This window comes from Alligator sinensis, unplaced genomic scaffold (genome assembly GCF_000455745.1).
Source record: "Alligator sinensis unplaced genomic scaffold, ASM45574v1 scaffold492_1, whole genome shotgun sequence".
In the NCBI taxonomy this organism is placed as follows: domain Eukaryota; kingdom Metazoa; phylum Chordata; order Crocodylia; family Alligatoridae; genus Alligator; species Alligator sinensis.
In genome coordinates, this window is record NW_005842186.1 from 995,146 (window position 1) to 1,020,535 (window position 25,390).

A 25,390-nucleotide genomic window follows, 5' to 3' on the forward strand; every position below is an offset into this window, starting at 1 on the left:
ACTTGGTGGCACCAGCTCACAGGAAATCTCAGCTTCAAAATGGTTGCCAGAAGCCTTGGAACAGACTGGCTGGCCTGACAGCATTTAGGGGCAACAGGGAAGGCACCTTGAAATGTGCAGGGCCTCATGCACTGCTCATTGCTGCCAGTGGAAGAGGTACCACTGACCTTACTGGCATGGAGACCAGCCTCTAGGAGCTTGTAAAGTGGGCAGAGCAGACAATGAGGATGACTTGCCTGTAGAAAAAAATGGAGTCGTTGCTTCTGACCATTAAAAACATGGAAAACTAACTCTACCTGTAGCTAGTGTCCTTCTCCAGGGAAAACACCCCATCACTTCCCATGCCCATCTCCCTTCTGCATCTCAAAAAAGTAGCACGTGCCTTGTCATTTTGTGTATTTGAGGGCTACACCCGACCTGCAGGTCCCCCTCCTAACTTTGACTTTAGGCAGGTACAACATCCAGTTTCACCTTCTTACTGACCCCTTTGATGATGGCAGACAAGGGGTCTTACTGACCCCTTTGATGATGGGCACAAGGAGGAGAGATCTATGAAGTCTCCTCTACCCCACCCCCACCCCCACCCCACCCCTGACAAAATCCACTAGGTAAAACCCACCCCTGACATAGCACCATTGTTCCTAATGGAGTTATCTCAGAAACAGATCTGTCCCCACATGCTTTAAGGAAGAAAATACAATCAGAACTGCTGGCTGCCATGCTACAACATTATGAGTAATAATGCACCTCCGGAGCTGTGCCTCTGTCATGACCAGGGCTACGAGCATGAAGTTTACTTTCCAGCTCGTGCACTTGATCCTCCAAGGCCCTGCTGGGCCTGTCTCCATCTCTTCTTCTGCCTGGATCTGGATTCTTTGTCTCCATGGAGCTTTAAAGAACTTGTCCAGCCCACTCTTCATCTCCTCAGGTCTTGAGATTTGGGAAGGAGCCACTGAATCTCATCCCTAAAGGCACATTGGGGGCAGACAGTTCCATTATCCCCACACTCCCTTTGGCTGAATGCAGGAGAGTTGTTGTGGTTGGAATTCAGGCCCCCGGAGGTGATGGAAAGGAAGGCCGATTGGAGGGGGAGAAAAAATGATTCTCAGGGTCTCTGTATTTAGGGTGCGCTGGAAGACATCTCATCCCTTCCATGCTTTTTTAAAAGCTGAATTTGGAATGTGGGGACAACCTGGAGCTTGGTCCATGATGATATGAGGGGGAAGAGCAGAGGCTTTGGCAAGCCGGGGGTTGCGAGCATGGAGGACCTCCCTGGGCAGGATGGATCTGAGGGCTGCAGTTCTCAGGGGTATCAGGAGAGCAGCAGCAGAACTGGTTCTTGCATTATTTATGCACTATGAAGGCCAAGACATTGACATCTGGTGCCAAAATAAGGCACTGGGGCTCCATTCAGGAAAGGTGCTGGGCACTCTGACCTGACTCAGCAAAGAGTTTGAACACATCCTTAAATATAAACACGAGTTAAAACACCTTGCAGGCCAGAGCCTGGTTCCAGTCACTGCCTAGGCTCCCCCAGTAAGCCTGATTCCCCATTGCTCTACATCCGTGTCGTCACTTACACAGTGCAAAACGTGTGTGAACAGTCATGAATAAGAGTATGGGGTACCCATTCTGCACTAGTGCTGTTGAGCCTTCAAGAGAAGCAGGCCCACTGGATTTTGGGCTTCATAAGCCTGGAAGAGAAAAACTGGTGAGGCATGAAGAGTTATCTGACATCTACAGAAAAATGAGACCAACCTAGTAGCATAGCCAGGTCTATGAAGTACATGTGGGTGGAGAGGGGATGGGTTTATGGTGACCTGTTGTCTCTACGGGCAGAATATGTAGTGAGGGTTGACAGGGCTGGGATGTATTGTTCATAAGATCCTGTGTTCCCTATCGTACATCCCCATGGGAGAATCTGAAGGTATGCTGCCTGCTACGCTGTGGCACCAGGTGTTGTTTGTGCAGCTCCAGTTCCTGTCAGGCAATTTCTTGTTCGTTGTCTGAAAAAGAAATAAAAATTGGTGAAGAAATACAAAATTAACTGACCTGCCATGGGAGGCTGGGGAAGAGGAAGGAGACTATACAAAGAATTTGAGAGATCTTCCCATGAGGAGCAAAGAGCACAGCCCTCTCTAGACGCAAGTTTGTCAAAGGGCCCAGCAGCCTGGGCAACCAGTGGAGGTCATACCACATTGACTGAATATTTCCTGACAAAATGATGGGAAACTGGGTTTTTGGCTAAAAACATTAAAAACAAAATGCCAATTCTGAAATGCCACACAAGTGCCTTATGAGAGCTAAGGTAAGAGACGGTCACACTGCAGCTCTCCTCTTCCACCTGAGACTCCAGATGGACTTAATCTTATTCTCCAGGAGTTTTTCCCAGTCAACTGCTGGCAAATTTGTCAGTTCCTTGGTGGGGAACTGTGGGAAGACACTGGAAGACTATCCATTCTCAGGTGATCTTGCCCATGTACTCACTGCAATTGGGACTGGATTTGTGACCCATGTCTCCACGCTGTGCAAAATTTAAATAAGCCTATCCTTGAGGCCTGTGTGTCTGGATAGTAGTGAAGGAGCCAATGCCAACCACTACCATGTAGATTAGTGGTTGGCATGGGCTCTCTAGTGGTTCTGAAACTCTTTAAACCTCTGCAGGTTTTCATAATTTAATAGCACCCCATTTAAAAAACGAATCTACATATAGTATGAATATTATAATGTAAACATAACATTAATTAATGTGTTATTAATTAATCGTGTTACTAAATTATAATATAGACTGTAGCATACATGGAAATCTGTCACTGCCTGTTCCCTACCAGGTACCAAACAGTAGAGAAGCCTATTTTATATCCCCAAGTTCATTCCCTGCAGAGCACTCAGTCACCAGTGGTGTGGCACTACATACTTCCAGAGACACAAAACCAGAAGGAAATGAACCATTGGTCTCGATTCAGCTCTCAAACAGGCATAAATAAGAAGTAGTTCCAATGAAGCCAGTGGAGTGACACCTGGGCAAACAGGAGCAGGCTCAGAGCTAGGCTTTGCAAGTGGTCACAAGGTTTGGGGCATATTTTGAGCAGACAGAAGCAACCCAGACGGAAAGCGGTGACGTAAACCTCAGTCCCACAATGCTGGCACAGATATGCTGACAGTCATGCAATTAACCGGCCGTGACTCATGGTGTCGGTTTGAAGGCCAGGCCTTCTCTGTGCTGCATGGGCTTTCATAACCCCGTGTTGATTTTCCCCCTTGGAAGCATCAGTGAGATGAAACTCAGGCTCCCACGCTGTCCCTGGCTCTGCCTGAGCTGCTGATGGGTGACTGGTGCATTATCAGCTGCCTTCCCAAGCAGCTGGAGTGCCAGCTCCATCATAGCCCCCGGCTGGCAACTCATCTAAAGAAGCAGAGCAGCCCTGCCTACCCAGCTGTGATACCAGTCTGTCTCAGAGGAATGCCAGCCTCCTTGCTACCTGGCACCCCTCACTCTAGCCCACCTTATGTTGCATTTGCTTGATGACTCTTTGCTTGGCTGACAGACAGCTGGGAGCAGCAGGTTACAAAAACACCTTTGGCACAAGGTGGCTGCTGCCCAGGGTCCTCTACTAAAAGCCACCTGCCACCATGTGCTCCCAGCTGTGACATCAGGGCCACTGAACACAGACTGCTTGGAGCACAGGGGCATGCCTTTCTCTTCTTGACTTTGATGTTAGCAGTGCTATATCTGGATTTCATATTTATAGTGAATCTCACTGCTCTAGTCCCTTGGGCTCACAGAAGAATCCTCTAGCTACTTGCTTCTGCATGGCCTATGGGAGAGAGCAAAGGGAGGGCACCCCCAGAGGGGACATTCTCATGGAGCAGCACATTCCTGTGCGTAGCTGATGAAACCAGGACTCCTGTAAACAGTGTTTTGTCCAGGCCTGGAGTCCTGGCAGGGTCTGAGGAGGGGAAGGTTGGCCACCATCTGCCATCCTCTCTCTCACTCAGAGCCACTCTTCTGGACTATAAGACAGAGGCCCTCTACAGCCAATGCTCACCAAGGAGCTCAAAGAACTTTGCACACTGCTGAATTTAGGTCAAGACCTGTGGAAAAACTGATGTACAACCTGCTAAGGGCCTTGACCTCATTCACCCTGTGACTGAAGCAAGAAGTAAGTCAGAAGCCCTGGCTGCCAGGCATGGAGCGTAATGACAAGGTCATGCTTTCACCCCCAGGGTAACGCCAGAGGAACTGATATTCTTAATGTAGCAGAGGTTTCCCCAACTGGAAGCCTCCCCAGTCTGACAGCTGAATCCTGCGTGCCAGGATCACACCCAGGACACAGGGCACTCATGACTGCAGGTACAAATACCAGGCTTCTGGTTGTAGTGCAAAGAGGGCCTGGTTTCCCTTTGCAAGCTTCATGCTGCCCTCCTTCTCACGGGGCACCCAGCACTGGAGGGCACCAATACCTCAGTGCAGACCCCAAATTTTGGGACTAAAGCCACATATGCCTAAAGTGACTGGCAAGTAGAGTAAGAAGTGCCCCTTTCTGTGGTGCCTCAAGCCTGCTCTCCAGTTCACTAACACCAGAACTTGGAGATCGGTGCCTATATATAAGGATTCTTCCATCCATCCTCAATTAAATGGGCAACCTTGCTATCAGCCATATTCTCACTCCTCCTTTGGAGTGGCTTCTTCTTATAAGCTACCACAACAGGGAGAACGAGAAGCAGCAGCAGCAGCCAGATGGGGTAGAGTGGCTTAATGCTGTAGCCAGCATTTCCAAAGGTCCGTGCTTTAGTGGTATCACATTGATGTCCCCATTAAACAAGTAGAGAGATGGTTCAGAGTCAGTGCTAAGAAATCTCCTACCACTCCCCTTTTCCCAGAGGTTGATTCTGCCCATGAAGCATGGGCTGGACAGAGACAGAGCATGCGTGCATGTTTTCAAAGCTCCTTGCACAGGATTGAAGAAGGGGAAAAAAGAATAAAGCAGCAGGAGAATCCTACAAGAGGCCATTATTCAGGCTACATTTCTGCTGAAAAAGCAGTCAAAGAGCAAGCAAAGGGACTCCTCAAAGATAGAGGGTTAAGCAAACAATCTGCATGGGAGATGAAAAGTGAGGAGGCAATGAAGACAAGCACATGCAATCTGCTGAGGCTTGCAGGGAAAAGATAAGGCCAGAGAGAGAAGAGAAAAAAAAGCCAGGCAAGTTAGTCCTCTAGCTAAAGGTGTGAAGGGAAGTAAGAAAAGGCTTTTTATTAATCATTCAGGATGAAAAGAAGCACCAGAGAGAAAGCAGGGCCATTAATAACGAAGGAGGAGGAAAAATTAATGGTGACTCAACAATGGCTGACAGACCAAACCTCAGTTAAAACATCTGCTTTGAACAAGAAAGGAAATGTGTTTCAACCACTGAGAAGATCCCAGGAAGAAAATAAGTTGGCAAAGAGTAGGTGTGATAATATACAAAAAAAATCTAACTCTGCAACCCAGCTGAGCAGGACCCTTCATTTTAAAGGCATTGTCTAATTAATTCAGGATGAGGATTTTCAGAGCTATCAGCCAGTCAGGAACCCTGTTTCCTTTGATTTTTATTGAGAATTCAGCCCCTAGCTGCCCTGTGGAAATCTCCTCCTCAGAGCACATGGGACACGTTTGGTTTCATCACGGAGAACTTTCAAAGTAACAATCATTTGAACATATGTAGTTCTAATCTTCCCAAACGCAATGAAGAGCAGTCTTGATAATGACTATTTCAAAGGCCCAGCTGCTAGGAATAGTGAAATAATAGACGTTAATGGGAGGGAAAAAAAGTCACTGAACAGCTAAAGCGTAATGGATCCATCATCCACGATGGCCCCATGCTTGGATGAGATAAGCTCATGACTGAAGAGCAATAGGCTGAAACAGATCCTGAGCAAAAAGCAGGCCATGTGAATGGGCAGAGGAAAATGCATGGATGAATTGACAGCCATAGTGCAGTCTCGTTTGCTGGAAAATAGTCTTGGGATCTTTACTGATGCTACGCCCTCGTATCGTATCCTTGCCTAATGCTTCCTAGCACCTCTGGTTGGCTAGGCAATACCAGCCCACCATGGCAGACAGGGACCTGGCATCAGCGAGTCATGCCTTCAACACCTCTCAGCTAGACTACAGTGAGGCAGGATGTTTTGTCATAAAGCCTTTGACACATAAGAAACTCCAACCCAGAGCACTGCAGCACATCTCAGTCCCGCACATGCCTGCAAGCCCTTCAAACCTGCCCTCTACCTCTCTACAACAGCACTCTGCAAAATTTTTATTCATATTCAAGGGCTCGATTCTTATCTCTGAGGTGTTCCTTGGCTAGGGCCCAGGACACTGAAAGGATTGTCTACGGCTCTGGAATGCAAAACACGGCTGCACGCTTCACAACAGACACAGTGGAATTTCCTCTAACAAAGGCAACAACTCATCCGTGCAGGAGACAGAGTTTTCTTGAAGGCTGGACTGAGACTCTGGAATGAATTCCCCTAGGAACTGAAGACAATCACACACCTCCCCATCTTCTGTACATTTAATACACTCCTAGCAGGTGCTCAGACACTACACTGATAAGTGTGGTATATGAATATGGCAGGAAGGGAAGGGAAGCTGCACTAGATACTTCGAAAAAATACATTTTAGCCAACCTGACTTTTCTCTCTAAGAGATTACAAAATCAATGGATGATGGAAATGCAATAGAGAGAAAAATAATGTGCTTGGATTTTAGTGATGATACTACTGAACTTAGCTAAAAGTCTTACTGGAAAATTGGATTGTCTTGGGATAAAATCACTGATGTGAACTGAAAAGTGGCTGAAAGTCTATGAACAAAGAAATGGAGCTAAGCAGAAATGGATCGATGCTAGGGGCGGTGTCAAGGGGTACGGGGCGCAGACCAGGGCTAGCTCTGGTCTAACTTAACATCTTCATAGCTTAGCTGGCAGTGAAAGCCAATAGCTTGCTAATAAATTCACAGCAGGGTGACACAGAGCAGTGAGGTGATGCAAACACCATGGAGATAAAGGGACTGGGACCAGAAACACACTACAGAGTTTTGCCAGCATCACTAGGTTGGTTAAGGGTGTGAAAACATCAGCGCTCAACCGGTGTCGCTTTGACGGCCACGCACAGCTATGGTCACAGAAGAAGGCCTCTTTCAGTTTGGTTTATATTGTTGTGGAGGTGGCATAGCTAAAAAAACCCTTCTGATGGTGAAAACAGACTCTCCACTTGGAGTGGAGGAAGGGAGGAGGCTGCAGACACAGCTGTCTCTGCATAGCTACATCAGTACAGGTTCCACAGCCTTGGAAAAGCTGCTTGAAAGATCAGAAGGGCCAGAGTTCAACACCATATAGTAGAGCAGGGTGGCCAACCTGCAGTATTCACACCACCATGGGTATGGGCAACTTCTATGAGTGCAAAGGATGAGACAGGAAGCATGGGGCAGGGAGCAGAAAGCAAAGCAACAGAGCAGGCAGGGGAAGGGGATTGGAGTGGCACTTGGGGAGGGCTCAGGGCTTACCTTCTGCCACACCTGCCAGAAAGGTTGGCCTCCCACTACACTGGCACAGCACCTGGTAGCATTTTCAGGGTGTGGGACAGAATGATCCAGCTTGGGTTACAAGCAAGTGGGTAAGCAAGCATCCGGACCCAGCCACTGCCACCGCAGCACCGGGAGAGCTCCAACCACTGAAGCGCCACATTTGAGAGCTGGATTAAATGGCTGGATTTGGCCAACGGGCTGTAGGCTGCTGGCCCCTGTATTAAAGCTTTCAGTGGGAAGCTGTGCTGGTTCATCAGGTGTTCAGTTAGTTGTGTATGCTGCCAAATGGCAGCTCTCCCTCCAATGGACCCTACAGGCAAATGCCGATGGCAAAAAGAAAATGCCCCTTACCTTCTTTGTTCTCTGCACTCTTCAGAGGCTGCAAAGCTGTTGGAAAGAAGAGGAAAGATACAGAATGGTGCTTAATTCGCTAATGAGGGCTCAATATGTGACAATTAGCAGTAGACTTAGCATTAGGAAATAGACAGGACCTGACCATATCTCTGAACAATAATACAATCCAGGATCCCTCTTTCCCTCCACCCACTCAGTTTAAATCAGTAACCCTAGCAGCTGCTCCTGACTGTTGTTACAGGAGCGCTTGTTGTCTGCATATATGTAAATAGAGTTAACAGATAATATGCCAGTAGATCGCACTCATGTTTATGTAGCATGAGTTTTATACATTGCAAATGGCTCCCTGTGCAGCTGTTTCTATCAGCTCTTAACAAAAGCCAGTGTCCTGATCAGGCAGAGAAAGCCTGCTTCCTTTTACACAAACATTTTCCAGCCCCTCTTATGGAAACAGCTGCGGCAACAAGAAAACGGTGGTCGCTGCATCTTCAGCTTCCAAATTCCAACATTCACAGAATCCAAAAATTAACCACTGAAATTTACAATAGAGATTCAAAAATCAATCTTGTGTTTATTTGGAGGTGGGGCCAAACGACCAATCTGGGGAGAAGGGGTGCACGGTTTATCTTCCAGCAAAATTTAATGAAGGGGAAAAACATCTCTTTGACGATTCACAGCATTTATCAGCTTCCCACAACAACTGTGCTAGCCAGCTTCCACCACAAACCAAGCCTCACTCCTTACATCTTGCAAGCAGCAAAACCATCAAGGAGATGGGATCCCAGGCACGCTGACTCCCAATGAGAGATTAGGCACGAGCCAATCTGTACACAACAAGGCTATTGTTGTGCTCAGAGCAGATAAAGGGAATCACCAGGCATATAATTAACTCATTTGATTACAGCAGAGCGCTGCTATCGTTTTTTATTAAAAGATAACATGGCTTATCAGGGACCTGCCAGTCTGCTTGTGGGGTGGAGGGGTTCACTGACAAGCCAGCTGGGCTGACTCAAAAAGCTGCGGAACAGGATCTGGGTACCCGCATAATAATGTATGTCAGCAAATGCGTGCAACAGAGTGTGCGGGCATGTTGTGCATATGTGGCAGTGTGTACAAGGTCAGGCATCAGCATGGTATTGCATGCACACAAACCATCTGTGCAACACTTCATACCACTATACCATCTCTTTGTGTATCCATCTACCCGCGGTAGAACCGTGGGCTCCTCACACAACTGTTTATGAGGCATGTGGAGGTGTGCGACCTGATATACATGCATGACTGTGCCCATGCAGCAGCATGCACAGAAGGTGCAGTGTGCATGGCTCTATGTACCCATGTTTGGGCCTCAGTGGCTTTATGTACAATGCGCACAGTTCACTGCATATGTGAACATGCATATGCAACATGCACATGGACAAGTATAGGTAGACAAAACTGTGCACATGTGACCTGTGTGCTCTAGTACACACTCATGACTGCACATCCAAGAGGTGGCACATTGGCTTTATCTGCTGTCAGACATAATCTCAAGGCCAGGAACTGCCTTTACCCTTAGCACTCTCATGAGTTTCATGTTGTTGAGCACTGTGGGATTGACAGCCTGGGAACCGTCTGCTTGTGTGTAGAGATGGGACCTTGGCAGGGCATGCTTCCAGAGCACAGCTCCCTGCAGACTGGATAGTGGGTTACCACAGAAAGGATGGGACAGGTCAGTCTCCCTGATCACAAAGCCCCAGGGAAATTAAATCCCAACTGCCAACTGGACTTAGCATGGGATGCAGTATACCAAGAACAGCCACTAATAGCATGTGCAGCCAGGCAAACCACTCTGCGCTCCAGTTCAGCAAGTAGGGTAGTGCAGGGAGGATAAAAACAATCCATCGTCCTCTTGGGTTTCTCCTTTATCAACCCTGCCCCTGACATTAAATCCAGGCTACTCCCCCCAGCACCAGGCACCTATTCAAAGAACAGTACCTTTTTGAGACCTGACTCACCTGTCTTGGGTTCTTCTCCGTCCTCGTCCTGATCCTCCATGCCTGCAAAACAAAAGCCATGTGTGTGAGAGAGAGAACCGCACAGAGAAATCACTTGGTGAATGGAAAAGGTTTAAGAGGCTCTGCCGACAGTCCACAGTCCTAACCCACCACTGTGCTGCTATTCTGGGCCTGTCCCTCCCCACAATTCCAATGCCCTTCACTTTTGGCCCAAAGCCCCTGCTAAGCCAGACTTTTTCTGCACCTCCCGTTATGCCAGTGCCCCTGAGCCCAACCAGCAGTTCCACCACTATTCCAATTCTGTTCCATGCTCTCCCTACATGCACATGGCTCTGCTCGTGCCCCACTGTCCCAGCCTGCCCTCCCACACAAATACAGCTTTGCAGATACCAGCTATCCTCACCCCAGCCGCCAAGGGAAGAGGGTTGAAGCATTTCCCCTGAAGAGGGGTGGATGACCCACACATTTGTGTTCATCAGCCCCAGTAAGGGGGGAGGGGCATGGAGGAGCCTTGAGATACTGAATGATGGCCTTTCTACACCTGTTCACTGGATCAAATAGATACAGGCAGGGCCTTGCCTGAAGTAATGACTTATTAGCAGCACATATGGAAACAGGGGTATGTAGAGGCAGTCACTTGATGTGCTTAGTGGACCTCCCCCAGAGCAGGAGCCAAGGAAGGGGCTATGCCTGCCAGTCTGACCCACCTTTGCTAGCTGTGTTGGCCTCTGCCAGGAACACGGCATGTCTGAGAAGTTGGAGTATGCCTAGAGATAGCCGGAGCCTTTGGGAATGAGTCATAGAGGAGGAGACCAGCCCCAGGCTGCCCCCTCCATTATCTCAATGCCAGAGCCACTCCCAGGCCAAGGCTTCTGAGCTGTGAGGCATTGCAGCAAGCAGCCAATGCTTTGGTGCCACGGCTGCCTCGCTAGCAATCCCAGAGCAGAGCTGGGCCCAGTGACTGATGACTGAGATCTCCTTCCGTTAGAGGGGAGGCAGATCAGCCTGAAGTGGCATGGACACCTGGCTCTCCCCCACCAGCTTCTTTATTTATAGCAAAGCTGCCATCTGGAGCTATGCTTGGAGAATGGCTGAACGAGGCTCAGTGTTCCCAGACTGAGAGCTTAGGGAGGGGACGGGTCTAGAGGCCTCCAACAAGCTTCAGGCTCCAGAATTGGTGTTGCCCACAGAGCCTTTGCTTCACAATACAAAATGGCCAAACAAGACTGCCTCTTCCACTTCTACCCTTGCAGGTAGCATGAGTGCAAGCTGTGCCATCAGACAACCCCTTCTAATACTTCTGCCAGCATTAACACTGATAACTCTGGATACTCTGCTACTCATGGAAGTGCCCAATACCCTTTGACAGCTTGCTGAATTCTTGGCATCAGTGACTTCCAGCCACAGTGAATTCTGTTGTCTAATTGCATGCCCTGTGAAAAGGAAGTATTTCCCTGAGTACGTGATACATGTGCCCCTTTTCAATCTGGTGGAACAATGGAACACTTCCTCCCGTGTATGTTAGTTGCTATAGGTTCATATACCACCTAGCCTCTTGCAGAAACAGCTAAATTTGCTGCCCCCCTCCCCCATGGCTCTGGTTAGGCAGTAGGAAATGCCCTCTAACTACAAGGAGAGTTAAGTGCTGGAGTAGATTACCGTGGGAGCTTGTGGAACCTCTGTCACTGGAGATTTCTAAGATAAGGTAATATAAGCATCCGTCCGGGATGTTTTAGCAATACTTGATCCTGCCTTGAGGCAGGGAAGTGCACTAGATGAACTCTCAAGGTCCCTTCCCACTCTATTTTCTATGTTTCTAGTTTTATGGTGCCAAAAGTCTTGGGTTCATATTCTGAAGCAGCCTTGGCACCAGTGTGAATATTAACCCCGGTCTATGCTATGCAAGAGATCAGCCTAGAGGATCAAAACAGCCCCTCTGGCCTTAAAACTATTAATAATTTGTTACTCTTGGTTTGGAAGACATGGGAAATACACGCCCCCAATCCACCTTCTCTAGATGATTCATTACAATATGCTTCCTTCACTGGCACAGCCTTGGAGAGGTAAGACAGTGACAGAAAAGTCAGACATTTTCCTCTCCCTCCTGAAGCACCAGAATCAATGGATTCCGTCTGCAGCATCCTCCTTGCTGCCAGAAAGAGGAGGGCAAGAACTCAGTAAGCCTGGGTGGGGTTTTGCAGGGCCAGGCATCAGAAAAAGCCATCTTTTGCCTTGAGAAAATGAGCAGGCTGGACCTAAAGTCAGCAGGGGACGATGTACAGGGCATGCCAACAAAGCTGTTTTTCCAGCCGTTTTGAGTACACTGCCTTTTTAAAGGTGCAAAGATCCCTTTTCCATGCAAATGCCCCTCTGTAAATAAAGAGCTGAGAAAAGGACAAGGATGCAGAAACTACAGAGCTGGGGGGGAGAATGATTCTTCAAACAGGGCCTTTCAAAGTGCTTCCTGGGAGACATCGGCAGGACTTTAATTAATTCTTTCAAAACTGAACACATGCAGGCAGGGATAAAGGAACAAGAGAGGCAGAGCGCAGAGCATCTGTGTCTCATGCTATTTCCTTGTGTCAATACGCTTGACATTTCCATGGTGGCAAGTGCTAGAGGCATCTTCTTAAATGAGAAGCTGTGTGTGTGCATGTGTGCGTGTGAGGCGGACACAGACACAGAGAAAGCCTGCTTGTATGAGTGTGTGTATGTGTATGTGTTTGCATTTGTGTGCGACAGGGTGTGCGAGTGTATGCGCCTGTAAGAGAGAGATTAAAATCTGAGTATGCCTCTGAGAGGGAAAACAAGAGAAACAGTGTTTGCTTTTAAGTGTATAAAGAACTGAAGTGTGTGTGTGTGTGTGTGTGTGTGTGCACACGCACACATGCATGCCATCCTATGCGTGTTTGCAGCTGACTACCTGTCACTTCAGAAGTTGCCTCTCTTCCACTGGGGGAGGATGCTGCTTCAGTGAAGAAAATGTCAGGCCAGATTGGGAGGCAGGTTCTGCACGTCTGTCTCTTGGCTCACGCCACCTTGCTGCTTCCAAAATGTCTGCCACACATCCCGCACCAACAAACAAGAACAATCAACCCTCCGGGGCAGTTCAGCTCCCCAAGCAGAGGCTGGCGTAAGGGTCTCAGTAGATGCGTCTATCACCAGCATCAAAGGATAAGATGCTGCTGCCAAACTAGGATCTTACTCCCAAGGGTCTGAGAGGTCTGAGAACACCAGACAACCTCATTTAACCCAAGGGATAGGGGCACATCATAAATCTGGGAATAGGGTCTGGGGCAGATACCCAGTGCATACAGTACAACAACATAACGTAAAAACCTTGGTTCACTGAGGCATCTCAGTCAAAGGGATTAATCTTGCGATCAATTTTTGGACACATCATTTTAGTGACAGCACTGCAAGCTTACATTCTGCTCCCACTAAAATAGCACGGCTACAAAACCAGCCACGTGAATCTAGAAACCTGCCTTTCACAGTCATTTTGCTTCACCTTCTGGCAGTAATAATGCCTTGCCCCTTCCTCCACAAATCTCACACTGCTGGGATGAGTTCAGCACCGTGCCCAACAGCAACAATCCCTAACTCTTCCCTAATGTTTTTTACCAGTAAATCTCAAAACACTTCACAAAAGAAGTCACTATTACTGCCCTCTTTTACAAATGAGAAAAGCTAGTACAGGGAGATGAAGGGACTTGCCAGGGGTGAATCTGGCAGTATAACCCAAGTCCACCAAACGCAAGTCTTGTATTCTGTCTGCTAGGTCGCACCTTAGGCCAGAGCAGAACCCACCCTTTCCAAGCTAAAAAACCAGGCACAAATGTTTAAAGGCTCTCTTGCTGACTGGGTGGTTTTCCCTGGTCCCTTCTCAACAGGAAACAGGTGTGACTGGGTAAGAAGCCCAACCCGCAGCTATGCTTTCTGCCTTTATTCAGCTCTCTGCTGAATACGTGGCAGCAGATAGAAGAGCCAGGGGAGGAATTCATAGACTAGCTTGGCAGTTTTCACTGACATTTAAATGTTTTCACAGATTTTATGGACAAGCAATTTTCCCTCTAGCATTCTCCTCTTTTCCTTTCTTCCGACAGGCCGTAAGTTAACCTACAACCCAGATATCACTGGGATGAGCAGTGAACGTCATCCGCATATCAAGCCAATTCCCCTGCTCCACTCCTCTCCCATCCCATTACTGCCTTCTCCAAACACACAGCTGGACCACCTTCCCATCCATATGAAATGGCCAGTGCCTGGGTGCAGCTGAAAAAAGGATGTTAGTAAACATGCTAATAAATGTGCCGGTTAGTATACAGGAATCTGTCACTGCCCTCTCCTGGCTGGGGGCCTAAAGGAGAAAAAAGCCCAACTAACAGGACCAACAGTCAAATCAGAGTCTGGTGTTGCACCTGTGGTAGATACAGGGCGGCAATGTGTTTCATCCCCATTGTGGTGGGTGCATATGTTTGCTGGTGGCTGTGACGTTTGGAGAGCTGCAGCTCCTCAGCGTTGCGGCTTCCCGGGGACATTCTAGCCACACTCATTTCACCCAAACGTGATCCAGAATCACAGAAAATGAGGGTTGGCAGGGACCTCAGGAGGTCACATCTAGTTCAACCCCTGCTCAAAGCAGGACCATCTCCAACTAGAGCATCCCAGCCAAGGCTTTGACTAGCAACTTGTGATGCTTGTTTGGAAAAGAGAGGGGCACCCTGAGACTTCTCTACGGAGGGGCTGACCCTAAGACTTCTCTGTGCCTGCAGGTCATCTCCACTGCTACAAATGGAAAGAGATTTCTGTTGATGCCAGGAAGCCTGAAATTAAACCACTCCATATTTGAGATGAGCAAGCCACTGTGATCCATATCTCAAGCCTGAGTGGGCAGGGGAGCTAAACCAGATATGAACCCTGTTCTGACAAGATTCCTGGGTGTTTCTGTCCCTGCTATAGGCTATTTTAGGGCTATCCAACTGGTGGCCTATTGGCCACAAGCAGTCTGTGAGGGGTTAAATGGCAGATCCTGCACTCCCACCCAGCTGGCACAAAGTCTCTGGGCTCCCCCTCCCCGCTCTGGCTTCCCTTGTAGAGTGTGGCACAGCACAGCATGGGGTGCTCACGGTGAACCCAGGGCTGCACAATATGGTGCTGTGATGAGAAGGGGTGTCCACATGGGGTCATTGCTTAGAGGCTGGACAGCCCTGGCCCATGCGAGTGGCTTAGAGTGGGGTGGTAGAGGCACATGTGGGGCCAGCAGCAGTCTCTATAGCCAGGTATAATGCAGGCCAGTGTGGCAGCAGCCTCCCCATGCAGTGCTCTGCCAATGCACCTCAATCCTGAGCAGAGGTGTCAGGGTTGAGATGTACCAGGATCAGGCCCAAGGATTGGAGCAGTCAGTCATGCCAAACCTGGATTGCTTGGAAGCACTGTCAGGGGCCCCGGGGTAAAGTGCTCTCAGTCCCGCTTAGTCAGCCAGGAGATGCCCTGGGGTGGGCATTGAGCAGCACCTACCTACGCAAGAACTGTCTCTCACCACCCCTTTCCATTGCTCACAGTCTTATTAAACAGGCCTCAAAATGTGCCCCATTCAGGACGCTGCCTGCCAGCCTCCTGGCTTCCCCTACAGAGATAAGAGGCCTTTCGGAGCATTGCTGAAAACCAGGTATTAGCTATTAGTGACACATGCATTCACACAGAGCAGTGGGACCTGTACTGCCCCGTCCACTGCACTACAGACCTGGGTGCCATGGAGCAGGCAGCTCATAGCCAGGCATGGCAGAGACCAGGAGAATCCCACATTAGACCACCATCCCCCTGCTCCTTTTTAACACTTATCTTATAAATGCCCCTTGATCTAAAGCATAGAGGGACTTCTCACCCTTCAGAACGGTCTTCAATCCATTTTAACCCATGTAAAAAACTTATCCCAGGCACCGGATATATACTCATTCCCCAAGCCCTGCCCCCACCAGGGTTAGGTCCCCGGAGGCAGGTTAATCTTCTGAGGCGACAAACCAGCAGTTGTCATCCATATTTCAAGAGGTTTTCTCTGTCCAGTCAATAACTGTCTTGAATTATCAGCTTCTCTCAGGCCACAAGCCAGAAAAACATGCATTACCCTCAGCAAAGAAGTCAGAGCATCGACTGAGATCCAGGGAGACAGGCTCCCATTGCCTTGTGCAGAGAGGACAGCACCACGGGCATTATGACTGCCACCTCTCAATACCCTCCTGCCCAAAAAATTCCCAAGTGCTTTAAAAGCTCTGGAGCGAAAGGAAAGGGAACTTCCCACCACTTCCCTGAAAGGGAGTCCCCTGATTCCAGTGAATTCAGTGGGATGCAAACACATGCTTGAAGGCTTCCCTGAACAAAGATGCCTCTCTGAACTGAAGGCTGACTACCCCCACCACCACCACCTCTTGGGCTGTTTACCTGCATTCTCTTCCTCTTCCTTACAGCTCTGGCGAATCTTCTTCCGGCACACATATGCCAAAGCACCCAGCAAACCAAGGAGGCAGATAGCAAGAGCGATGGTCACCCACAGGGCCACAGCAGGGAATGTGAGGTGTTGGCCTTGAGGAAAGAGAACAGAAAACCCACGGCTGTCAGTACTATCACCAGAAGACAGGGCAGGCACCTGAAGCAGCACCAGGACCTTACGTTCTCCATCCATGGTAGGGTCACGTCTGGTGGAACAGTGACGCTAGATGCTTGCTGTCCTGAGCATCAGCTTCAAAAATGCTCAAGCTCAGCAAAATGCTTCATGGCATGCCTAACTCTGCGAGCATGACTGCAACACTGATTTCAATAGATCTGCTCTTAGGCTTTAAATTAGACACCTTCTTAAGAGCCCCACTGAGCCATGACCTGTTGGCTCAGGTGGAGCCATGTTGGAGATTTCTAGACCACATCTCTGTGAATCTCAGTGGTCCACTGACCCATGTTCACTCAGGAGCTCTCACAGTCCCTCCTGATGTAGTGATCAGCAGCTGTCCAGAAGGTTCAGATGACCCACTCCCAATCTCGATCCTCCTCTGATATCCAGAAGTCTGCTGGTGAACCTCACCAGAAAGGTCGTCACCTTTCAGCACTTCCTGCTTCTTGGGAAGCTGTTTAAACCCCAATTAAACCTTAGAATCAGACTGATTCCACTTTTGAGTGAATAGGTTTCCTGAGATAAAGATGGAGGTGCTGATGTTACGACCCAACCTTAACATGCCCTACCATAACAGAGCAACGCAAGTCTTTGCCCGGAGCATGAAGAAAGAGGCAGTCAGATCTGAGGGTTTTAGAACAAGTCAAAGTGGTCTCCTCCTCCAGCTTCAAATGGCCGGTCACCTGGATTTCGAGCTCTGTCAAGCGAGTGTAATGACTGGCTAAAACAAGAACCATGCAACACAGGTCTTGGATACACAAGTTACACAGAAAGGAGAAGGCTCCTGAATCTGTAACTGACTTGACCAACCAGCATCCCATGAATAAATCTGCTAGAAAGTGAATGAGTCCCTCTCAGATGTGTGCAGCAATAAAAAAGGATGCATAATGTATGAATTCTGACACTTAAAGAGCTGCTCAATAAAGGAGCAGTTACAACTGTGAGATTTTAAAGTTCTCTCTGTTACCTCCATGTTTTGTGCAGCTCCCTGGGATGATTTGTACAAACAGCCTAATTTGCATGTCTGCAAATAATTTGCCTCTAATCATAAAATTCAGCTTAAAAAAAAAAAAGAAGCAATTGTGTAGGTTTAAAGCTGGTGAAAAAAGGGTCAGCAGCAGAGCTCTGGTGAATGGAGCTCTCTCTGATTATCAGCAGGCCTTATCCTTCCTGTAAAAAGGAGGCATGATCCAGAGGTTAGGGCACTAGCCTAAGGTATGGTAATAGTACTTCCCCACTGTTATAAGGGTAAACGCATTAAAGACCGTGAGGTGCTCAGACATGGTGCTAATGGGACCAGGTAGGTGCTAGACAGAGACAAGAGTCACTGTCCCATCTGCTTCCTTCCACCCCTACACCCCTGACATTAGCAACCTGAACTGTTGCTAAAAATGGTTTAACTGCAAGTGCACAGTCCAAACTGAACCAGTCTCAGCTGCCTGCCCAGGGCTGGGCTCTAGTACAACTTTTGAAATGGTGCTGAATAGGATTTGGTCCTACCTGAACTTGCAGCTTAACTGTTCTTAGCACTGCCTCAAGCCACAACCAGCAGAGAGTGGGTGGACCTCCCCCAGGCAGATGAGGCCTAAACTGTCCTAACTGGAAGCAAGGTGGGAAGAGGGGGTGGAGGGTGTATATGAATTAGATAAAGTGTTTTTCCAAGCAACAGTTTCTAAGCAGAGTTCATGCTACTGGGTAACATGTTTAATTTTCTCTCTTTGGAGACTGTTAAATAATAGCTGTATTAATATATTCTAGTTATTTATGTGCACTGTCCTATGTAACCTGTGTGTTTTATTACAATTTGCTGGAGGAAACCCATCCTCTGGAATCTCTCAAATAATGAGCACCTTGGAAGACTACCCCAAGGAAGCAGGTAGTTAAGCATTGTCCTACAATAGACTAGCCCCAGCCCTGCCAATGGCCTAGTCAATGACCTTAGGTTTCACCTCTCTGTGCCTCAGTTTCTTCATACATAGAATGAGGATGATGGACCTTAACATCTTTGTAAAAGTGCTTTGTGCTGATCAGTGAAAAGTGTCCTGTAAGAACCCCGAGTGCTTAAGCCTTACAATTATGGTGATGGGCCTTGAGATTTAGATTTGAGAGAGGCATGTTTAGAAACTCCTCCTCCAAAGGGCCCAGCTGCACTTATAGCACTGGGCACTTGACAGCACCTGTATAACAGCTTCGTGCTCTCCAGCCAATTGCAGTCTGGGAAACAACCACTGGGTGCACTAATTGCTGCCTTCCACAGTGGGTCTGGATACGGCAAGGAAGGCAGGAAATCAGCAGGCTGAGTTACTCCATAAAACACTTCATTAACCTTTAAATAATTACACTAATAAATTCAAATCAGATGCTGATCTGTCACTCGTTAAGACTCCAAAGAGGAGGCTTAGGTGCTGCTTCAACTTTCCTCTCATGCTTTTACCTCAAATCTAACTCCATCAGAGGCAAGAGCAGGCAGGGTCTCTTCCCCTCAGAAGGGGTCAGATACAGTCTGGCCTGCTCCTCATCCTTACCCTAAGGATCACCCTTGCCACTCAACACCATGGTAGGGATGGGGCATATGTTCCAGCAGCAGCACTAAAGGAGCTGGGTATGTTCACATGGATTAGGGCACAGAGACCTTCAGGAGGGAGAGAAAAATCAGGTTAAATTACTTTTACTGTACAGTAATGGCATAGGTACTATAGCTATTCTGCTGCCAGCATGCTATACCCTCTAGGAGCTGTCCCCTACACGCTCTAAAGAGCCTACTACCACGACTGCTTGATAACAGCAGGATTCTTCAAGCCCAGGTAGTAACATCCTAGGCATTTTGTACCAAAGGTTCAAACCCAGCTGATGTCCTGCAATGGGGAGAGGCACTACACAAATGGAAGCTTTTGAGCTGCTCCTGAATAATAACTGTGACTCCATGTGTCTGCTTTAAATAACAGAAGACGCAGCCTGAGACGCAAGGCAAGTAAATTAATAATAAGATGCCTTTCTTCCTGCTTTTGTCTTTTCCTTTTATATCCTTGACGCCTGTAAGTGACTGTGATCAAAAGGGACTTGGATTTCCTCTCAGGAACAGGAGTGCAAGAGCATCAGTGATTACACAAGCTGGGAGAAAAATGACAAAGCCCATCAATCTTCAGGCATCGGGACACCAGCCAATCGTCAGCTGGAATCAGGGAGGAGCTTCTTTGCATGTCTTTAATCAGGTGGTCGCACACAAGAAGTGGCACTGGTCACTGCTGGAGACAAGAGGGTGGACTGCATTGGATATATCTTCTGACCACAGGAAACCCTGCTGCTGCAGAAGATCTCAATTAACCAAGCTCCCCTCCCTGACACGCGCACACACCTACCTCTTCCCAGGAAACAAAAGTGTAGCAAATGAGCCATTTGTATTTAAATATTCATTTGTCCAGCAATTACTTCTATGGTGAAATGCAACTTGGCTAGGAGTGAGGAGAAAGAGAAGTGTGTACGATGCCTGGGCTGCTAGATAAAATACTCATCCAACATGCCTATGATGCAGGGGGAGGACTGTGAGCTACGAAATGCTAGACAGTCCCAATTGACTGGTCCTGTTCTTAGCCTGCTCTGGAGTAAGAGAGTGCTGGATTCACCACAGGAACCATAACATCCCCTGAGCACATGACAAAGTGGCTGGCATACATGCCAAACACATGGAAATGACAATAGCAGGATTACCGAGGGAAGCCTCAAGTGAACTGAACATGGTCCAATCGAGATAAAGACTAATGCAGGCAGGAGTCAGCAACATTTTTGGCTGGAGTGCCAAAAACACCCCAACCTCCACCCACACCTCGACCTAGCATGACAGAGGCAGGGGGCGGAGGAGCTGCAAGGGACTATCTGGTGGATGCATGCACGCCACCAGGCAGATGGCAAGGCAGAAGCCCCAGGCCCCTTCCCGGCTGTGCACCCCAAGGTGCACGTGCAGCTGCTGCCACCCTGGAGCCGGTGCTGGGACTCCAGAGCCCAGCGCAGCTGTTCACAACCTCCTGGCTGCCTGTCACAGCTGGCCAGAGCGGAGCCCGGGCTGCTCACAGCCGGGGCTCCACAGCTGGCAGTAGCTGCCCAGAGCCCAGGGCAGCTGTGGTGTGCTGAGCAGAAAGGCCCCACATGCCAGGCTCTGGCACACATGCCGGGGGTTGCCAATCCCTGCTCTGACACACTGCCCACTGCTCTTCCTACCATTGGAAGACACTAGCTGAGCCCTTTCTCCAGGGCAATGAATTACTTTTCTCTGAAGACATGGGACTGGCTTTATCAGGAGAGAGGATCCAGGATATGAGCTGAGCATACTCTAGGAGGCAACCAGGCTTGACTAAAAGCTTCAATCGGACATTTCTGCAGAACCAAGGAGGACATTTGCTTTCCTTTATGCAGCTGATTTTGGTGTCCCCCCAGTCCGCTACCTACAACTTCCCCAACATTAAACCCATCCATTTGGAATGTTCTGCGGTATATTTTTCTCCCAGAAAACAGTTACCTGGGAAATCTGGCTCGCACTGTGTAAGCACTAGCCTCTCCCGAAGCAGCACTGGTCCTCCAGCCTCCAAGCAGCATGCATGCAGCAGTACTTAGACTTTCTGGAAAAAGCACTGTGCATCCAGCCAAAAGGTTTATGCTCCATCGGGGACCCTCCTTCACAACTGAGCAACCACTGTACCAAGGATAATTAAGCACTAATTAATGTTACCAGTAAGTGTACAAGGTTATAAAGAGCTCCAAGACATCGATAAAGCTGAGCTAGCGAGGACAACTGGAAGCCATTTATAACCAGGCTGTGAGCTAGACACCTGCATGATCGAGAAGAGCCTCATAAAGCATTTTATTGAGCAGTCAAACTTCTCTGAAAAGTTTAGCCTGGGAATTGGAATTGCCTTGGACCAAATCTGGGTTCCAATGTATGCAATGGGGCTGGCTTTCAAGGGGCCACAGTTAGGAAGATGTTTCCAGGATTCTCTTGAACAGTGCAACTGGGGTAGTTCAAACAAGCGGATACTGAATGACTATCCCCACATATCCCAGATGCCTGGAATAGGTTCCCTCCAATCTCCTCATTTTGCATCACCTCAGTGCTAGAAGAAGGTGAAGCAAGACCATGTACCTACAGCAAGCAGAAGACCATGAGTGGTGCCCTAGACATGAGCAGGAAAGCAGGAAGAGGAAGGGAGAACGCAGCCACAGGAATGTCTTATGTGGCAGTCCCAGAGCTGGCGTGCAAGGCACTTGGCTTTCCCTGGCCTTGCTTCCAGGACTGCAGTGGCCAGAAGTGCAGCCCAGTGTCTGTCCACATACTGATCTATTGCTCCAGACTGGCACACTCTAAACATAGCACCATGCCTGGCCCCAGCGTGGCTCCAGGTTCAAGTTCCCCAGCAACACAGAGTTTGGCAGGCCGTGTCTTTTGGGTGGGGGCAGTGGAAACGCAGGAGGTTTTAACACAGGACAGCAGGGCCGGGTGAATTTCAACAGGGGGATGGGAAGATGTGGACGGAGTCCAACGGTGGGAAAGGGGCCAAGTTGCACAGTGCAGATGGCATCAACAGGGCAGGAATGATGATTTTCCTGGAATGATGATTGCCTTTACAAGGCTTCAGGGGAAGACAATTTTGGATTAGGTCCTGCTCTGACAACTCAATGCAACGAGGAGCCCTGTGTGTCCCCCTATACTGTCTAACCTTCCCTGCATGGCTGGTCCCCCATTAACCACATTTGTTGGGACTCAGCTTTACGGACTGTGGCTGCTCCCCTGGAGCTCACCAGCACTGCAGTAAAGGCCTCTGCTCCATGTACCCTTGACTGCTATGGTCCCTGCCATCACCATTCGTTCTTACCCAACTGGGTGAGGTGGGTGGAGCATAGGCACAACCAACCAACTCCCTGGCACATTCTGCCCCCCTTGGTTGGGCCACAACTAGAGGTGGGCATCCCTATGACAGAACTGGACCTTTCAGGTCAAGCAGTTGAGGCTCAAGTTTTAAGACTGAAAGGTGCCAGGTTCAATCTCTGCTGGGGCAACCTACCCAAGATGCAGGAGGCCCCTATAGGAATTGAACCTACAACCTGAGCAGGATGAGCCCCACCCTAAACAGCCTCTGCTTTGGGAGAGGAGAGCTAAGGCACCTTCACCTCTGCCACAGATTTGGTAATAAAACATCATCACACCCCATGCAGGGCCCAGGATCCCCATCCCCGGAGCCTGATTCACCCCTACCAGCCAGGGCTGCCTCATCAGCAAGGCTCAGTGCCACTGTCTCTCTCTGCTCCTAATGTTGCACTGCCAGTCTCCTTGAGTGAGCCCTATTTGCGTTCCCTGACTGTGATAAATGCTGCTAAACTCTTATTTATCGGGCCATCAGAGCAAGACAGTGTCAGAGGGAAGTGGCTAAGCTGAAAGATGCTCTCACAGTGCAGAACCGCCTGTACGATAAACAGTGTTTAATAAACTGGGCCTGTTTATATTTATGATCTGTTTTCACAGCTCCCTCTCTCTCAACTCTTCTACAAACAGGGCTGTCACCAAGTCAAAGGGCCAGCCCTGAACTGTGAGGGAGTCATCAACAATCCTCTGGTGCCACTGTTAGCCTGCTGAGACCTTAATTAACAGCATATTAGCTGCAAAAGACACATATAATGAGCAGAGCGCTCGCCATAAACTACACCAAGGCTGGAGCAGCAGTTCAAAATGGCAGTGTCCTTGCTGGAAATATTGCCATAATTACAGGGATACTCATTGCTTAGGAATAACAGGACTCCATTAACAAAAATTAACATAATTATTATGGTGCTAGCTGAGCTTAAAAGTCATCTTACATTTACGTAGTCTATCCTGAAAGCATCCAAGTTGGAACAGAAAGAGAGAGAGAGAGAGAGAGAGAGAGATCCCTACAGCTACTTCTGGGGTGGAACATACCAAACCCTGAAGAGCTCACAGGTACCGAACAGTGTGTGAAAGGAAATAAAAAGAAAAATCCTGCTCTGTTAAACTTAGGTGATTTAGGCCAGTGGAATACAACTATCTCAGCTGCAGGCTAGATAGGACGCTGGGGCATTATTTAAAAAAAAAAAAAAAAGTACTGTGGTATCTTTAATGCTCTCAAGCTGTCAGGTCCTTGATTTACATTTCAGTTGCAGCTCAATTTCATTTCTCTGACAACACAGCGCCCCACAGTGCCAGGCTGGGACACTGGCTCCATGCTGCCTGTCTGAGAACAGCACCTATGGAGCCATGCACCCCACATCCAACAGCATCTGAGCATCTTATGAGGGGCCCCCATGCAAGCAGACAGCAGGGCTGCACGCTGAGCAGAGACGCACCTGGGGCAGATTTTGAACTCATGCCAACTGGTCTCCTATATGCCAACTCCAGCAATGTTCAGGGGCCATAAGGGGAGAACTCCCTCCATTTCACAGCAGTCTGACACTGCTCATCCTCTCAGACTCTAGTGCTTATTGACAGGCCAGGATGGAGCTGGGTGCAGGGATTTGCGGTCACACCTGTGTTTCGAGCTGCTCTGAGCTCCACTGGAAGTTGCCTGGCCCCTGCAGCAGGTGACACAAAGCTACCTCTGCCCCATCCTTCCAGCCCTCTCACACAGCACAGAAGCTGCCCCTCTGTGGAAGCAGGCATCCAGCTGGGGGAAGGACTGTTCATGTGCTCCTTTTCCTTTCCACACATACAGCAGCACATTAGGGACTTAGAGTGGACAGCAAGACCCTGATTTATGCAGCAAGACTTAGGCCTGGACAGCCAGGAGGAGGCTCAGGCTTGCTCAAGCAAGCTCCATGCCCCTGGCCAAGCGGATATCTGGGATTAAGGATTAGTTCTAGCCTTATTTTCCAGGGGTCCATCCACTGGTCTTTGACCTGTGGTGCCAAGCTACAGCTTGAGGAGCTGAGTTTGAGAAGGCCCCACACATGGGGCCACTGGGTTTCAGATAAGCCCATCTCTGTCCTAATGCCATGAGCTCCCGCCAGCCCCACCCCCACCAACTAACCTGTGATAGTGACGGAGGCCTGGGTCTCTTCCTGCAGCACAGGGTTCCTCACCAGGCAGGAATACGTGCTGGTGGGCTCTAGCACCACCCGCAAGACACTCTGCACGTCGAAGAGGCCTTCCTCATTGGCCACCTGGGAGGTGGTGACGTTCTCCGTGAAGTTGTTGCCTTGGCCGTCCTGCCAGAGGACAATAGCCTCCGGGTAGCCACGGAAGGTGAGGCAAGTCACTGTCACCAGGTCCCCCGGCTTCAGGTTCTTGTTGGGCTCCAGATTCAAATTGGGTTTGGAGTACGAAGCTGAAAGGGAGGAAGTGAGCTGGTATGATGCACTGGAAGTGAGTCAGCTGGTATGATCGACTGCTATCAAGGAGGTCATTCCCTCTTCCACCCCTGAGGCTTTTACCCCCATAAGCCATTGCCACACCACTGAGGCTCACACCCGCACCCCTCCTCACACTTTTTTGGAAGACAGCGGCAGAGCAAAACAAGAGCAGTCAGGGATATTTTTCCATAATGCTCTCTGCTGGGAAGCCATAGGCATGTCACTTCCTAGGAGTAAGGTGGGCCATCGAGTTGAGTGCAGGGGCAGAGGTGCAGGTCTCCACACAGCTTAACAGCCCAACAGGCAAAGTTCTGAGCGATGCAGCCTGAGTTCAGAGACTTCCCACAAAGACAGTCACCCTGAACCCTCCACATGGGGTTTGGTCCTATCTTCTAGGCCCAGTCCCCAAACCCAGTGCACATGCATGGTGCCATTTACCCCAACAGGTGGGCAGGAAT

General features: G+C 49.0%; 1 protein-coding gene across 2 annotated transcripts in view; it reads right to left on the reverse strand.

Annotated features, from left to right (window-relative positions):
• Positions 1-600: 600 nt before the first annotated feature.
• CD276 (CD276 molecule) overlaps positions 601-25,390 on the reverse strand; it is a 48,202-nt gene continuing 23,412 nt past the window's right edge. The window contains exons 4-8 of one of the 2 annotated variants that reach the window (XM_006026265.3): positions 24,611-24,907; positions 16,361-16,501; positions 9,920-9,961; positions 7,920-7,955; positions 601-2,006 (exon numbers count right to left, since the gene is read on the reverse strand). In XM_006026265.3, coding sequence (XP_006026327.1) covers positions 1,984-2,006; positions 7,920-7,955; positions 9,920-9,961; positions 16,361-16,501; positions 24,611-24,907 — 539 coding nt within the window. In that variant the 3' untranslated portion in view covers positions 601-1,983. The remainder of the gene's footprint in view (positions 2,007-7,919; positions 7,956-9,919; positions 9,962-16,360; positions 16,502-24,610; positions 24,908-25,390) is intronic. The other variant, XM_025207176.1, reaches the window with a different exon arrangement.